The sequence below is a fragment of the Belonocnema kinseyi genome, chromosome 5 (assembly GCF_010883055.1).
Source record: "Belonocnema kinseyi isolate 2016_QV_RU_SX_M_011 chromosome 5, B_treatae_v1, whole genome shotgun sequence".
Classification (NCBI taxonomy): domain Eukaryota; kingdom Metazoa; phylum Arthropoda; class Insecta; order Hymenoptera; family Cynipidae; genus Belonocnema; species Belonocnema kinseyi.
In genome coordinates this window covers 41947858-41965147 of record NC_046661.1, presented here as the reverse complement: position 1 = coordinate 41965147, position 17290 = coordinate 41947858, and the positions used below count along the sequence as shown (strand labels likewise).

The window sequence follows — 17290 nt, the reverse complement described above, 5'->3', positions numbered from 1 at the left end:
ATTTGAAAACGACACATTTCTAGATTTTTAAAATATATAAAGTAAATCATATATGTATTTCTTATTCCATGGTGGCCGTTTTAATCAAACAAAAAAATTTCGGGTAATTTCTCTGTTGACATTTTTCACGGTCAATGGAATTAAAAAAAAAATTCGAGTTTTTAATATAAAGTTTGCCATTTGAAGTAATAAAAATTGACCTGCAAATTAGAGCACTAAAAGTAAAACTCTTGATTGAATTTTAAATCTTTTAAATTTAAATATTTTCTATTCAAATTCTCAAAAATTTACACGTATAAAATGAAATCGGCTAACACTTTAACTGAACAATTTTCAGTAAAATACAGTTAAATTGTCAAATAAAAATTTTTTAACTTTTAATAATTGTAGAGTTCAAAGATTCAGATTTAGTTCCAAAAATATAAATCCACGTTATCATGTTCAATTATCTAAATTATATCACTATAATTATAATCAATTTTTAAATAGTTCAACAAATCTTTAAAATGCTTCAAAATTTTATTTCCCACTCTTGAAAAATGTACATGTTTTACATTTTTTCAAATATTAAATTATTTTTGAAATTTTTTTCAGGACTTCTAAGCATCTTTTAAAACGATTCATATTTCTCTCACAATTAAAAAAAAAATCTGTCAGATTACAAGAATGTCCTTAAAATCTTCCACATTCACTTTTCATAATTTCCCAGTAGGCATACAAGTCCTAAACTTGTCCTATATTTGTCTTTCGGCGAACGTCTTAAGGACGTCCTGAGGACCTTTTAAAGACAGGAAAAGATCCAAAGGATGCCTTACAGACGTCAAATCATATGACATAGAGTTACATTCTAAGCACGTCCCGGTGACCACTGAGTTCGTCGATCTTTTGAAATATTTTCTTAAGATTATTTTTTCATAATGAAAAAATCATTTTTAAATTTCCTATATGAGTTTAACGGAAATTTATTATTCGAAATCTGCAGAAATCAATATTTTAATTCAAACTAAGCCGTGGGCTATTTGCGCAGAAATTTCGGTACGAATATCCGGGTTTTTTCGGTACTATATGCACCGAAATGTTACATTTTTACAAGAATAATAGGGGTTCAATTGTTATTTATGGATCAAAATTTAACAATTTTACTCTGAAGTTAATTTTTTTAAAATAGAACGAATAAATTTGTAATATTCAAAGTTTAGTTTTGAACATTTGATTTATGATTACTGATTTTTAATGAACAGTCAGATATTTTTACGTATTCAGTTAGAGGTTAATTTTTTTTAATAAGAATTTTTGAAATTAAATGTTTTAAAAGTGGAACATTTTAGACTGAAACAATATTTGAACTTTAATTAAAGCTTTTAATTATGAATATATTATTTTTTAAATATTTTTAAATTGAAAATATTTGGTCAAGCTTTTATCGGGCATTTTCATCTGTGTAACTAAGACTGTAATTGAAACAGTTTAATTTTTAACGCTAAATCAGGAGATTCTATTCTAAGTTTGAAATATCATGAATCATGACTTCGAAAGCTTCTAATTTTTAATTTTTCAAGTCTTTGAAACTGAATTTTAGAATTCTTTAAGTTGAAATGTAAGCTCAAAAAATAAAATCTGAAATATAACATTTATACAGTGAACGATTTTCGAATTACGCACTCCAATCTGAATGTTATCATAATTGATAAAAATAACAATTTAACTAATGATTTAAGAAACGGCTGAAATCAAACTTGAAAGATTTTTTCGAAAAATTTGTAAAATTCCCGGTCAAAAAATAAAATCCTGAGTGGTTCGTATTTTTCGGAGCAAGTTAGAATTAAATTATTTTAAAAACATAAAGATTACGAATTGAAAAATCGGATTTTCTATTTCTGTTGATTTAAACCCTTCTCTGACTATACTATTTTTATCAGATGAAAGCTCGCTAGATGCTCAAAAAAATTTAATTTCAGAAAAAAAATATTAAATAAAAAAAATTGCATGGGCCAACTAAAAGTTTGCAGAATTGACTGTCGTCCCTGCAATTTCTTTGATATTGAAAGTTTCATTTTTGAAATTATATGCTTGTGTGAAAGAACCCTTGTTGCTTTTTCAAAAGTTACTTGCTTGCAGAAAATAATGTCCAAAACATATGAACATCTTCAAATTTTTAAATTCTAACCTCTTGAAAGTTATAATTAATTTTTCAACCTTTTCTAATTAAAATAGTTGAATTCGAAACAATAATTTTTTAAACTTTAACTTTCAAAGTAAATTTGAATGTTTATATTTTAAATTTCAATAAAAAATTGTACAAATTTTAAGAATTTTAATTTAAATTTCGTGCTTTAATAAGTATTTATGAAAAATGCCAATTAAAATATATGTTTGATTAATAATGCATTTAACCACTTTGGTAGACCCGAAATTACAATCTGTTAAAGATACCATCATCAACTCGTTCTTTGTCTAAAGTAAGTTATTAATTTGACCAATGACGATTTAATGTCTTGTACAAAATGCCATATAAAAAATAATTGATCAAAAATAAAAAATTACGTGCATTTATTAATTTTTCGTTAACTATTATTTCTATTCTTTATCAATGACTGAATGCGCTTCAGATTAATTATATACATATTAAGCATTCTGCACAATATTAATTTACTTAGTCTAACCACGTGTTTTATTTGCCTTCCTAGAATTTTCTAGTATGGACCTTATTACACAGCTTCATCGTCTGTAACATAAGACTGTAGACACAATGTATGAAATCAAAGGGCAGCTGAGCTCCTTTAGGTTTAACTCTGGAAGGCATCATGGGTAGCTTCATCTTCATCATCATCCTCATCCCCATCGCTCTCGAAAGTGTTGTCGGGAATATTATACAAACGGATCATAGGCTTGTTGGGATCCTTCATGATTAAATACTTTCCGTCCTTCTGCTTCATGCAAATATCAATAATGCATCTCAGAATTCCCCACGCATTGTCCATATTCAGATTAATCTGTGTGGCGAATTCGTTGGGTTTGTACTGCTGGGTTCCCAAAATCACATGCTTGCTAGAGTCGCGAACCATTGCTCTCGAGACGTAACCGAATTTAATTTGATCCGATCCTGCGAGCAGAGCCTGAACAGTCCACTTGGCCAATTTGCAAGCATTATTTCTCAGTTCGTTGGCCAGAACAGCACCGCGTTGAGAGTCAAGTTTTTGCCGCCACTCAACACCATTGGCGAGCTTAGAATCCCACTCGTTTAAAGCTTTTACAGTCAAGAACTGGGTATCGTTATTGGGTCCTTGTATGACTGCATCGTGCTCGCATCGAGCAATCAGGATGATGCCGTTGTTCAAGTCCCACTTGCGGTAACGATAAGCTACACTAGCGACATCTTCTTCCTCTTCCTCGGAAATGAAGGGATTCCCTTCATCGAATGTGTATCGGTTTTCGTTGGATTTAAGAGCTTGTTGCGAGAAATTGTGATTGATGAAGGTGGCTTCTAAAGCCAGATTTCTTGGCGAATTCAGAGAGTTGCCCTCGTCCTGGGGAGGTTCTACGCTCGTTTCATTGACAGTAAGGAGATCGAATTCGGTGTTGTCTCGTTTATCAAAGAAGAGCTTGTCTCCGATTTTCTCAATGACTATGTCCCAGGAGTAATTACTGCGAGTGCAGCACATAATCGTTGCGAGAATAGCGTCAGTGGCATAAACATTGCCTTCTGTTTTTGAGAGTTTACGAATTACGGGATCGTCGGTGGTGGTGACGGTGTGGAAGACACGGTCTATCCTCTGGAGGGGTTTCTCGTTTTTCACATTTACTCTGTCGTACGATTTATCGTAGAACTCTAGAGAACCGCAACAGAGGACGTCCTCACCATCTTTCACGGCAGGCAGAGACAATTTCGCCAATCGAGGGAAGTCCATTTCTTCAATGGTGACCCAATCCGGACGCACGGTGACGGAAGCGTCGCGGTTTTTGATTTGAGGTTGGTTTCTATTGTTGCGAAAACCACCCTGTTGTCGACCCCAACGTTTCGACTGGCCCTTGCGTTCTCGCTCACGGAGCTTCAGTTTGCCCAAGGCTTGCATCTGATTCATTCCTCCGCGTTGACCTCCACGACCTCGCATGTTACGCTGGTTCCTGCCGAATCGTCCACGCTGGTACGGTGGCTTCTGGGCTCTGGTGTTGTCCACCAGATGGAACGTCGTTTCATCTTCATCGTGGTAGTAGGCGTATTGACTTCCCGAACCAAATTGCGATGCATATTTGTCTGAGGAAAAAGTTTAATGCAAGAACTGTAAGTCGTATTATGATTGAGATTTAGTATTATAAATAAATTCAGGGTGTCTAGTAAACAGCTAATTTGAAATTGCCCGTTTTTTCCCCGACTAATTTAGATATGTCTTTGTAATTTAGCAATTAAGTTATACATGTCAAATTGATCCGCAACCACAGACTGAAGTGATAAATATTAAACGAAAGTGCATTAACGATCCCAAGTATGAGACCGACTGTTCATCGATGATTGCTTAGGTTCCTTTAATGTAAATTATACGAGTTAATTTTTTCCCACCTCTTAAATAGGTTGAAAACTATCGGTATTCTCGATCAAATAAGCCAAGATGAAGCCATTCAGTCAATTTTTTAATGCATTGCAAAAATAATGCAAATTTCAATGTTTTCTTACAATTTAATTTTAATAAAATTTAAATGTGAATTTCTATAGAATTGCATCAATTTATCATCCTAATGTGAATATTTTTGCTTGCTTGGTGCAACATGTTTAAAGTTGAACCAAAATTTTGTTTGAAAAATCTAAACATTTTTTCTGCTGAAAGAAGTATCTTTTGTATGATGTACAAAATAAGTAATCGTGAGGTTTCTATCAAATTTATTAAAAATATATATTCGTTTGATTTTTATTATTTTCCTACAGGTATTCAATTTTATTTAAAATTTCCGAAAATTTCCCGGCTAAATAAAATTCACGGAGTTTTTCCGGCTTCTTGGTCGCTAGAAACCCTACAATTGTTAAGAACAGGGAATAGGGATATAAAGTTTTTTTCATACTCAATTTAAATCTGCCTAGACTTCCGAAGTTAAAGATGTATTTAAAAAAATGTGTTAACGTTGTTAATGCATTTTTGCTCATAATAAAAAACACACACATATTATCTAGATTGAATGGTGTCTAATGACTTTAATATTTACACCTATTTTTAAATAATCTGTTAAGTATATTTTCAACAAAACAAGGAATGAAGTTCCTATATTAACTTTTATAGAAATTAAAATTTAGGACAAAAAAGCGCGCGCCTGCCGGATCTCGCGCTTCGCGCTCGGGAATTTATTCTTTACACTCGAAATGCCTGAATGAAACTTTACCAGACATCTCTTGTAGATCTCAGTTTTTGTATACATTTTTATATTTTGAATTTTCTACATAATTAAGCATAGCTAAAGATTGAATTGCTCGAAGCTCTGTAGGCTTTGAAGTAAATAATCTCATGGTGGCACTCGCGCTCGCTTGATATATTATGCTAAAAATAGGAATTTTTTCCTAGCATTTTTGATACATACAAGTCTTCTTTCAGACCTTTTACGTATCTTGCGGAAGTATTGTCCATTCGGAACAATCTATAGATGGAAAAAAATTTTACCAAAACAAAATAAAATATACCTGCGTATTCAGCTTGATGCGGCCGACAAATTTTTCTCACAAAACTTTTACATTCTATAATTATTACTCAAGATAAACAATAAAAACATAGAAAATTGTCCGATCAAAAATCGATGTTTTATAAAACGTGATTTTCGTTCGGGATTAATTTGCTATTAAACAAAAACAAGCATATATAATATTTTAAAACAAAATGCTCTACTTATATTCATCGCTTATATATTGAGAATACACCATACAAATTTCAAGCATTTTTATCAACAAACGGCCGAATAATGGCAAGTGGTGTTTTATCAAACATTGATTTTTGATCGGAAAATTTTCTATATCTTTATTGTTTATCTTGAGTAAAAATTGTCGAATGAAAAAGTTTCATGACAAAAATTTGTCGGCCCCGTCAAGCTGAATATGAAGGTATATTTTGTTTTATGCTTTGGTAACTTTATTCGATCTATAGACTGTCCCGAGTGGAAATATTTCTACGCGGTTTCGAGTGCTTTACGTCTTTTTGCATCCGTCACCTCTATTGAAAACGACGAGTTTTGTTAAAAAATGGCTCTGAGAATTTTTTAAAGGAATTTTGAGAAGCCGAAATTCTTCCGAAAACTTTTCCGCGTATTTCGCGTCGTTTGGCTCAAAATTTGAACTGTCTATTTTTATCTCATCATAATGGCAAGATATCGATTTTAATCGATTTTTCACTTCAACTCGTGCTGTGTTCGTCAGGTTTTGGAATTTTTAAATTAAATTTTCAGGGAATGCACTTTAGGATAATAATTTTGTTCTGAGACTCGGCGTGAATCGGACATTTGTAACTTCGAGCGTTTAGTTTATAGAGGGAATTTTGAGTAAGCGAGGATTTCTCGCGATAAAGATTGGAGAAAACTGCGATGAAATATTTTTGGAAAGTTTCAGGTCAAAATATTTAATAGTTTAGGAGTAGTTACAATTTTAATTTGTAAAAAAGAAACTTTATATTTTTCCCCCCATTAGAATAAAAAACAGAATCATCGCTCGTTTTGCTATGATTTATCGACTTAAAGTAATTGTTCAATAAGCCAATAAAATTCCAGCGCTGACATTAACTAAAATCATATCTACTCCTAAACTATTGAATATTTTGTTCTGAAACTTTCCAAAAAACTTTATTACAGTTTTCTTCGATTTTTTCGACGAGGTCTTTGCTTGTTCAAAACTTTAAAAAAAAAAAAAAATTCTGGATTTTACAAAAATCCAATTCACGCCGAGTATATAAAAAATTATTACCCTTAATCGCGTTCCCTGAAAATTTAATCTAAAAAATCAAAAAGCAGACGAACAGAGTTCGAATTGAAGAAAAAAACGTGCTAAAATTGGTTTCTGTTTAAAAGTCCTTTTTTGCTTCATAAAGAAAACTGAAAATGCTACAATTTTTTGCTTAGAGGGAAAAAAGCGGTATACAATTTTACAACCTTATTGCATTCGACTCCTCAATTAAAACATCCAAAATTATACAAATTTAAATTTGATGTACAGAACGCTGTCTATAAAAAGAATTAATATTTTTTTTGCTTAAAGTTGCAATATTTTGTATTTTAAAGTAAATGACTTTAAATTTTCAAAAAAAGTTCAGTGTCATTTTTCAATTGGCACAGTAAAGCTGACAAGCTTTTAGAATCTAAAAAATCCACAGTTGGAACGTTTAAACGGCATACCTATTTTAAATTAAAATTATAGGTACATAGTTAATTATGCAATACAAATTGGTAAGACTTTAGAATAGCGGCTTCTCCAGTATGGTCCTTTAAACTAACTAACAAACAAACAAAAACCTGTTAAAATTCGATGAATTCTAAATAAAAAAGGTGGGGGAAGAGCATTTTCAGACCGCAAGATATAAGAAAACAAAAGGAGCAAGAAGGTTTTTGCAACTTGTTCGTTGCTTCTAATGGTCAAAATGTACGAAATAGTATGTACCTGACTGACAATATTTGTGGTTCGAGATTGTTCGATCACTGTTCTGCGACTGCTTCTTTTATAAACAAAGTGATAAAATGGTATCAAAATGTTCCTCTCCAAAATTTTTTATTTAAAATTCATGGAATTAAAAAAAAATTGGATAGTTGCTTTAAAGGACCATACTGACGAAGACGCTATTCTAAAGTTTTACCTACAAATTTGCGGGTGTGCCGGTTCTACTGAGCTATACTTTTGTTACATAGCCTCACTTGACGGTACTAATTTTTTGAGTCGCAAATATTTTGTCATATGTATACGAACTAAAAAAAGTTCATGCATTGTTTTGAATGTTCCCACATGCAGATAAGTGTCGCGAAATCTACTTCCGGAGCAAATTGCCCATGGTCACGTTACATCTGACTTTGAGGTTAGAAATTTTTCAGTGAAGGAAAGAGCAACTTACTCGTGAATTTCTTATCCTGGTAAGCCGATCCGGTCCAATCTGCGATCTAGAGAATGAAATCATTGTCATAAGTGCGGGAATGAGGATTTAAACGAAGTTTAGAATAATCTCGTGGCATATGTCTCACCTTGCCTAGCCTGTCTCCCTTGGAAAATGGCTGGTATGGCATGTCTTTAAATTGATCCGGCAACTCACAGGGACCCCAGCCATCCGGATTGTCTTGAATTCCTGGTGCCACGAAGTGCAATTTATCCTCTTTAACGTCCACATCTTCGGGCATCGGGGTTTCCTCAGTTGCATTCATTTAAAAAGATTTTCTTGACAGAAAAGACACTTCGTGATCCGCGATAGCGTACAGTCCCACAGAAATGGCCGTTGTACGTGAGGTGCTCGGTGCACGTGCACGAGATGCGGCTGCCATGACACTTATCTGGTTAGAATCCACGAATACATGCGTGGAGTTTGAAAATGTACCGCCAATGACGAACATCTTTTTCCAAAACAATTTTGCCGCCCCTATTTTAATTATGTCACAGAATAAAGATGTTCAACCTTTGCAAGGGTGGCCACTATAAAATATAAGAAAAATTCCAAACTCCTCACTTTTCGGTTTGCAGTTTCGGAACTATTTTTTCCCAATCACAAACAATTATTTTATTTAATACTAAACTACTTAAATAAATATATTAATATCCGCCGAGGGTTACTCGAGCATTTCCTCGTTAAAAAATAACACGAGGATTCTTCCAACTGGAATTTAATTTATTTCATCATATCAAAACTGATAGATGAATACATTAGATAAAGAATATCAACATCAATAGTTTTTAGTATAGAACAATTTATTCTTAGAAATTAAATATCAATAGCTAAACATTGGTTTGAAAACTAAAGACAGTTTTTATTATAATTTTTTATCGAAATATTGGACACTTTATTCATTTTGCTGGCAGGTCCGTCATTTAATTTCGACTCGGATGTTTGGAAATTTGTGTAAATATCAAAGATTCGTGCGATTTATGTAGAAATTGGAAAAGTTGGATTTTCTTTTTTTTTCAAAGATCTTTGAAACTGTAAAGACTTCTTGAGTCAATGTAATTTCAGAAACTTTTAACTCTTCGATATAAAAAAGGTTTAATGTATTTAAGCAACAGACACGATTTTTAATATTTTTAAATGAATATAATTATGCTGGAAAAAAATTTCCCAATAAGTTGTGTGTCGAATAGATTTCACATATTTTTTTATTATTTTGATTACTATCATATCAAGAAATCAAGCAAGGGAATTACAACAGCTTACTTTTTTTCTCTCAAATTTCATTTTTATTACATATTTTATGTTTGATGTAAGCCTTACGAAATAAATGCATAGTATTTTCTAACAGAATGGAAAATAGCTGGGCAAATTTCGAAATCAAAAGCAGCAAAAATTGTACTTTTTTTATTTGATGTACCGACAAAACTATTACAAATTCACTTGACATGAAAATACAATAAACTGCTTTTTTTTTAATCAACCAAACAAAAGTTGATTAGTTATTAGTATGTAAAATGTAGTAATGCAAAAGGAATATAACGGTTCAAGTATTTATTCATATTAAACGTTTGGTGCAATTTTATAAAAAAGAACGCTTACTGCAAAAACCTGACGAAAATTTGTTTGTGTTTCGTTGAACAATATTAACCTCTTCTCTTAATCTTCATTGTTTTCTTTTTCATCACCTTCTTCTTCTTTGAGTATATCAGTCATTTTTTAAGCAAAAAATATTATTCGAAGATGTGCAAACGAGCAATGATTCTTAACTAATTCTTACAAACATTATTGGGACAATATTATAATATTTTTGTGGTCATTAAAAAAGCAGTGAAAATGCAAATTGGATGATGAAGAATGAAATTAACAACGTCCACGGTCTTGGACTCGTTTTCTGGGCGCTGCACGGAGAATGTTATCAACACGAAGAATCATTTCGGCTGCTTCAGCTGCGCTCAAAAGAACCTGCCTTTTTACGGCCCAGGATTCCGTGATTCCGAGCTTCTTCATGCAACCAATTTCACCACGGTCCATGTCTGCAAAAAAAAATGTTAAGGAAATTAATATGTATCATGGGATAAAAATAAATGTATTGCAACAACAAAAAATCTGCCCGCCGCGCGGGCACATTCTCATCCTCGCTCTGTGCGCGACTGTTGGGTCTCGCGCTTCGCGAGGCACAATTTAGGCCCAGAGCATTTAAAATTAAAGGTCAAAGCATCGAAGAATGTACTTTGGTGATTGTGAATTCTCTTTTATTAAAGCTCCTTCGGCTTTAACGAACACATTCTCATACCGTATCTCGTGCTTCGCACTCAATTTTTTCACAATTTATTTAATATTTAATATTAATACTTAATAAATTAAAAATGTGACTTTTCTACATTGTGTTCAACAATTTAATATGAAATGTATATTACATTAATGTATGTACCTCAGCCTGGGATTGCGTATTAAAATATTTCAAAATAAGGTAAAAATTCTTTTTTTCATGACTACTTTAATATTTTTTTATTATTTTGCATTAAAATAAATTAATACTATTACAATTCATAATATGCAATGGTATTGAAACATACGTATTTTTATTATTATGCTTTTATGATTGAAAAAAGTGCGCATCCTATAAGAAAAAAGTCATTTTCTTATTAAACATTTTATTGCAACTTGTGTCGTTTTTTAAAATAAATTTAATTTGTTTATTTTCAATGTTATTATTTACGACTTAAACTAAAAATACGCATCCTAGCATAAAGCGGTTCTAAGCAAATTTGTAGATAACATTTAGGGGGGAAATCTTGTTGACTAAAATGTTATTGTTGCTTGTCTTCTTTTTCTAAAAAGGTAATTTTTCATAGCAAGAGTTTATAACAAATTTGTAGATATTTTATGGCTGAAAAACCACATAATTATACGTGCAGTTTATTTTCAAATTGCAATATAGAACCTTATTCATTTACGATACTACGGTACTTATTTGCAATCTAATGTGATTTCATTTCAGGTGACAATGTGAAAATAAAATGAAGGTTGTTCTATTTGCAGTCAACTGTGAAATTACTACGTCCGATGATGGAAATTATTCGATCGGCGTGTGATATAGTAAGTTCACGTAAGGTGATAAATTTACTTGGAGTGTTAAGCATACGAAAGTCTGTAAATTTTGAGGTGCGCTTTTCTATCGCGAGGGAGTAAGCCCGCACCGACGACCGCCGCACAATAATTTGTAGGACGTAAATTTGGACCATTTGGATCTAGGGAGTGCAACTCGTGCCAAACAATGCGTTCCGGTGAAGCTCGAACGACCTCATACTATATGGTGCGCATTTTGTTTGTTGTTTTATACGTCATGTAAATCTACACCAACATTTTTTACAGTGAATTTTTTACGATTAAAAGAAAATCTACTCGTTCTATTCAAAAATTCTTAATACAAAATTTGTAGATCCTTTTTGGACGAACAACTTTTGTCTATTAATGTATTTTATTACCTTGTGTCGTTTTCCAAAAAATTAATTAATTCATTTTTTATGTTACTTTTACGATTAAAACAAAAATTACAAGTCGTATAAAAAATTATTAATGAGAAATTTGTAGAACTTTTTTGGGTGAACAACTTTTGTCTTTTTTTCGTAGCTTGTGTCGTTTGTCAAAAAAGCATGTTTTTACTTTTAATGTAGTTTTTACAAACTAAACAAAAACTAAGTGTCCTCGAAGTAAGTGATTATTAACAAATTTGTATATCTTTTTAGGTTGAACAATTTTTGTTGATTCATTTTCTTTCGATTCTTGCATAGTTTGACCGGAAGATGTAATTATTGAATTTTCATCATTTATGGTGTGATCAAAAGTTCAATTTTTCATTTTTCAAGAAAATTTGAAAAGTTGTCATTATAATCTTGTAGGGTATTTAAAAAGGAAGGTTTTTCTTTTCTTGACTTTTTTCCATATCGTGCGTTTTTGGCTTAAAAAAAATATATATTTTCTGTAACACACACCTCGAAAGTGACTGTGCGGGAATAATAAAGGCGCACGCACACTTTGAAACATGTCTACTTTGCGAATCGACTCAATGTGCGCACATGCGCACTTTAGAGATGCGTAACGTTGCGCGCTGGCAACATAAAAATAATCTTTACAAAAATGTGTGTGTCGGGACGCACGGTAGAAGCAAAACTTCGAAAGAATATTTAAGTGGAATGAATTCATGGAATTCACGGCAATATATGAATACACGGAATTCCTGGAAATCATGAAGTTCACGAAAATCATGGGAATCGCGGAATTAATGGAATTCGTGCAAATTAAGGTATTCATGACATTCATGGTATTCGCGGAATTAATTCATGGAATTCATAGCTTTCATGGGATTCATGGAATGCATGAAATTCACGGATATCAAGAAATTCATGGATTTCAAGGAATTGATGGAATTCCATGAATTAATTGAAAAAAGCTTGAAATAAAAATTTGATAAATAATTTTATCAGGTGGGTTTTGCAAAAAATAGCGTGTGATACACGTGCGCACAGCCGATTACTACTCGTGTGATTGCAGCATTGTCGCAAGTTTAACACTTTTCGGCAATCGCATATTTTGCGCACTTGTATCACAAATAGCTATTTCGTTTTTTTACTTTGAAAATTCTACAACTGTGATAATTTTCTTTTTATCGAAAAAAATCGTACGGATAAGTTGTTCGAGTTTCCGTGTACTACGAATAACCGCACATAACATTTCTAAATTTCGATAAAAAAAAATGATCTCAAGAACTTTGAAAATGCTCTTTTTGAATCTTATTCCAAAATAGTTGGTTAACGAAGTCGACCTTTCTTTTTGGTTCCTGAAATTGTATGCTAAATTGCAACTTAATCCGATTAGTCATTCAAACGTTATCCGGTATACAGACGACAAGACAGACCGACAACATCCTAAAACCGGTTTTTTGGGTTCAGTAGATCTCGAAACGTGAAGATTTAAAGAAATCCGCGACAGTCAGTTTTCACTTAAAAACAATACCTTCTCATAACTATGAAAATGTAATAAAAATCGATACGTTTTGTAGATTCTACTAGGTAAGCCTGGCAACAAAGTTAAGAAAAAAGAATGATTTTCAACGAAAATTTAAGTACCATTTGTCATAGTTACACGAAGACACCAATTATTTTAGAAGCCAACTAAATGATTATTTTAAATGACAAAAAGTTCAAAATTCAACTGTTTGTTTTTTTTTTAGTTGTAAATTCAACTCTTTCTTTACATTTTTCTGTATTTTGTTGAAAAATCGTCTATTTTGGTAGAAAAATAATAGTCTTATTTGAAAATTCGTAATTTTTGTTTAAAATTCAACTTCCACTTGAAGATTCTTTAGTTTTGTTGAAAATTGTTCCTTTTTAGATAAAATTGCAACTATTTGTTTAAAAATGTGTCTCTTTTAAATGAAAATTCATCTACTTCGTTGAAAATTCATATGTTTAGTTGAAAAATCGTCCTTTTTCTTGTGTGGAAAATTATTCTTTTCACTGGAAATTAACTATTCCATTTTTTGTTGAAAACTGCTCTCTTTTACTTCAAAATTCAATTTTTTTTTAATTGATATTTTTCGTTGAAAAATCAATTCTAATTTTTTTACTTGAAAAATTAGGACTTTGAAGCGATTTAAATTGAATTTAATATCTTACCTACATTAATTTTACCTAGATATGGAGTGGATATTAAGTACAATAAGATGCAATAAAAATTTGTTTGAAATATTATTCAAATACACGGAGTTTAAGGAATTTGAGAATATGTTATAACATAATTGGTCAAGGCTTTCTAAATTAATAATAATTCATTTAATTCCTAAAAACTTAAAAAAACATTAAGTATAATAAAATTTCGAAGATGTATACATATTCCGAGATGATTGTTTTAAAAAACGTGTAAAATATTTAAATGGATCCGTAATATGCAAAATTATATCCGCAAAAAAACTGGAATTTTCAGTAATTGTTTCCAGGCTTTTAGAAACCACCCCGTGTGGAAATGTTTTAGTTCATAATTCTGACTTTCTCGTAGTAAAAAAATTATACTTGTTCATTCGAATTGGAATTAGTATAAGTTAGATTCGAAATTTTTTTGTCGGTACAATGAAAAGTGTGTTGTTTCTTAGAAAACTGACAGGAACTCGAAATTGGAAGTTTCAATATATGTAGTATTGTGCAATTGTAACGAAATGAGTAATCTTCTTGACTACTTTTTATATTTTATAAGAAGGTGTTTACAACGCTTTTTCCAGGTATTATTATAATCTCGAAGTTGCGCATATTTCTCCTTGAATACATGACGCTTTTTGCACCTCTGAAAATACTTACTTAAACCCATGGTACAAGCTCCAGAATTATGAGAGGCACGAAGTTCGCTGACCAATTGTGCGGAATCGTATCCGGCATTATCAGCGATGACGGTTGGAAGTTGGGACAAAGCCTTGGCGAACGCTTCCATAGCGACGGCTTCTTTGCCTGGGGTAGCTGCAGCAGCACGCATAACAGCGCAGGCCATCACCATTTCGCTGCATCCACCACCATAGACAACTCTCGACTCCTGGACTGTTGCGGCCAAAACGCAAAGGGCATCGTGTAAGGAACGCTCGGCCTCATCGAGAATTTGCTGAGTTGCTCCACGAATCACGACTGTGCAGGCTTCTCCAAGGGAAACGCCCGAAAAACGTAGGAGGGTGTCTTCCCCAATCATCACCTGGAGTAATAAAATAAGTAATATTATTTCATTTTTAACATCATTCAATGTTATTACATAAAAGGGAAATATTTAAAAGAAAAAGTTCTATTCCAAAAGTGTATTACCTGTTCAATCACTTTGCATTTTCCTAGAGACACCAGCTCTGGATGTTCAAAAGTGCTGACGATCTCGCCACCAGTGACGAGCGCGAGTCGCTCGATTCCATCAAAGTCTGCATGTTCGATTGCCATGACGCCTGCGTCAGCGAACAATTGCTCCGGGTAATTGTAAATCAACTGCCTGTTTATGAAAACGTTGCAGCCGTGTTTCAAGATCTTGTCAACCTTGTCCTACAAAAGAATATTAAATTTTCAATTACAGGTGTAATTGGTGAACAAATGTTTTAAGGTTGTGTCGGAGGTTTAGCAGATTTCAAGATTTGAAATTTTTATAAGATTTCACAGAGATTTAAATGTCTTCACAAAGATTTCTAAGGTTTCACAAAGTTTTCAATTATTTCAGAGTTTACAGATTTTAAAAATTTGACGAAGATTTGTAACCAGGTTTCAAGAGTGATCAATCCCATGACACGCCTTCTCAGAACTAAGTTTAAAGAGCAGACTAATGTTTGTACTTTAGAAATTATTTCTTGGGGATGTTCTCCTATTTTTACCGAATCTGAAAAAAATCGTTAGGCTCTTTTTCAAAATAACTCCATATTTGTTTGAATTTGGGAAACAACAAATTAGAATTAGTAAGGATTTTTTAACAACTTACGTGAGTTTTGTGAAAGGAACAAGTAATAAGTAAAGTTTTCTCTAATAAAAACCTTTACTTTTTTTGTTCAAAAAATCCCTACGTATTTTACGTTAAACTTGTAAAAGAAACAAAAAAGTTAACAAATTTCCGAACAACTGAACAAAAGAATGATCTAGCCCAATTAATTATAAGCATTAAGAGATTTTTCTCAGAAATGTTCGCATTTTTCAAATGCGTCCAAACTGTTAAATTTATTTTTGCCATTTATTTCCAAGTTAAAGAAGATTTTGGAAGAAAAAAAGAGTTTTCAGAAAAGCTTGAGAAAACACCAGTGGTGGGACAAGATTTTTAGTGATCGGACCGCATGTATCTAATAATCGGACATTATTTTTTGGATTTTAATTTTTTTATTTAGAAGTAATTGACCTTACAACATGCTACTTTAAAATACCAAAAGTGAAAATAATGTCGCAGAAATGCTTTTGATACTAAATAGAATTAATTTGTCTTATTATTTTTATTTATCGTTACCCAACTTTCACGAACTTTTTAGGTTAGTTCTAGTCTATGCGAATGTTTTAGATTACAAACAAAATTTTCTCACTGCAAAACCAGAAGAATAATCTTGTCAAAACCTAATACTAATATTAATTTTTTGTCTCTACAGCAAAATTATTGTCCTTTTGTGACTTAAGGTACTGTGGAGGTCACTGTCCTGGACGATTTATTTGTTGTTTACAATAAAAAAATAATTTAACTTATTCAATATCCATGCAACTTTCGATTACATTTAACATAAGCCCCGTTATTTTTATTTCTAAAATACTTCCTGGAAAAAATATTTGATGAAAGTTAACTTGTAACTAAATTCACAAACATTATTCTTCTTTACTGTTTCAAGCAATAGTTTTTATAGGGATCAAATAATGATTTTTTTTATAATACTTTGGTCTATTTTTATTTCTAAAAAGAACATATCTGCTCTCCACATATCCACATCAGTTGTCCGACTTAATAAATATTTGTAGAATGACGTTAGCAACAGAGGTCGGAGATATAAAAAATCTTCGCATATACAGTATATAAATTTAAACATAGAAAATTATCGATTTTATCAGTTTTAGATTCCCTCGGCCTTTTTCCTACAATAATAAAGATTTTGTCTTCAAAATCTGGGGAATGATAGCAAACATACTAACGGACGTCCACGGCTCTTTTTTTTGTGGGTTAATTAAAAAAATTTTAATTTTGCTAAATTTAATGTGCTTATTTTGGGGTTATGTGTGCTACAATTCTCTCCCATAATTATTCTTAAGTGCTACCGAAGGCATCGGTACGACAGAGACCTACATTATCGGAATGAGACAGCTGACACTTATCCTAACCTCACAATAGTGCACATGCATAACATTTTTATTTAGCACAATATATTTTTTTTGGTTTTAGGGACCGTCCATAAAACACGCCCGCAGTGGGCCCGTAGATTCCGAATTATTATGTTTCAGGCTGTTAACTATGAAATTAAAAAAAAAATCTACTTCTAAATTTTAATCCTAAAGCTTAAAAAAGGACCCTTGAGTGTCGGCTACTCCAGCGATTCCCAAACTAGTGCCGCCGGCCGATGAGGCTGCCGCCGGCAGGGGGATGCCACCCCGAGCCGGGCAGCTAGACAGGCTCTGAGGCAGGCTCCCCGCTGCGAGCAGAAGGCT

The 17290-nt window shown here is 32.3% G+C and overlaps 2 protein-coding genes across 2 annotated transcripts in view; both read right to left on the bottom strand.

Moving 5' to 3' along the window:
- Nucleotides 1-2528: 2528 nt before the first annotated feature.
- LOC117172573 (eukaryotic translation initiation factor 3 subunit D-like) lies at nucleotides 2529-8466 on the bottom strand. The gene is made up of 3 exons (XM_033360643.1): nucleotides 8194-8466; nucleotides 8067-8112; nucleotides 2529-4255 (listed from the first exon to the last, which is right to left on the bottom strand). Exons 1-3 carry the CDS (start codon nucleotides 8368-8370, stop codon nucleotides 2787-2789), a joined length of 1692 nt encoding a protein of 563 aa, XP_033216534.1. The 5' UTR covers nucleotides 8371-8466; the 3' UTR covers nucleotides 2529-2786.
- Nucleotides 8467-9474: 1008 nt separating this feature from the next.
- The window catches only part of LOC117172617 (T-complex protein 1 subunit beta), a 21652-nt gene continuing 13836 nt past the window's right edge, over nucleotides 9475-17290 (bottom strand). The window contains exons 5-7 of the mRNA XM_033360710.1: nucleotides 14948-15172; nucleotides 14459-14840; nucleotides 9475-10138 (exon numbers count right to left, since the gene is read on the bottom strand). Coding sequence (XP_033216601.1) covers nucleotides 9966-10138; nucleotides 14459-14840; nucleotides 14948-15172 — 780 coding nt within the window. The 3' untranslated portion in view covers nucleotides 9475-9965. The remainder of the gene's footprint in view (nucleotides 10139-14458; nucleotides 14841-14947; nucleotides 15173-17290) is intronic.

Coding starts and splice junctions, on each gene's coding strand:
- LOC117172573 (XM_033360643.1), bottom strand. CDS start 8,370: ATGAATGCAACTGAGGAAACCCCGATGCCCGAAGATGTGGACGTTAAA. Junction 8,113..8,193: donor AGGGAGACAGGCTAGGCAAG/GTGAGACATATG, acceptor TTCATTCTCTAG/ATCGCAGATTGGACCGGATC. Junction 4,256..8,066: donor CCAGGATAAGAAATTCACGA/GTAAGTTGCTCT, acceptor CTTTTTCCTCAG/ACAAATATGCATCGCAATTT.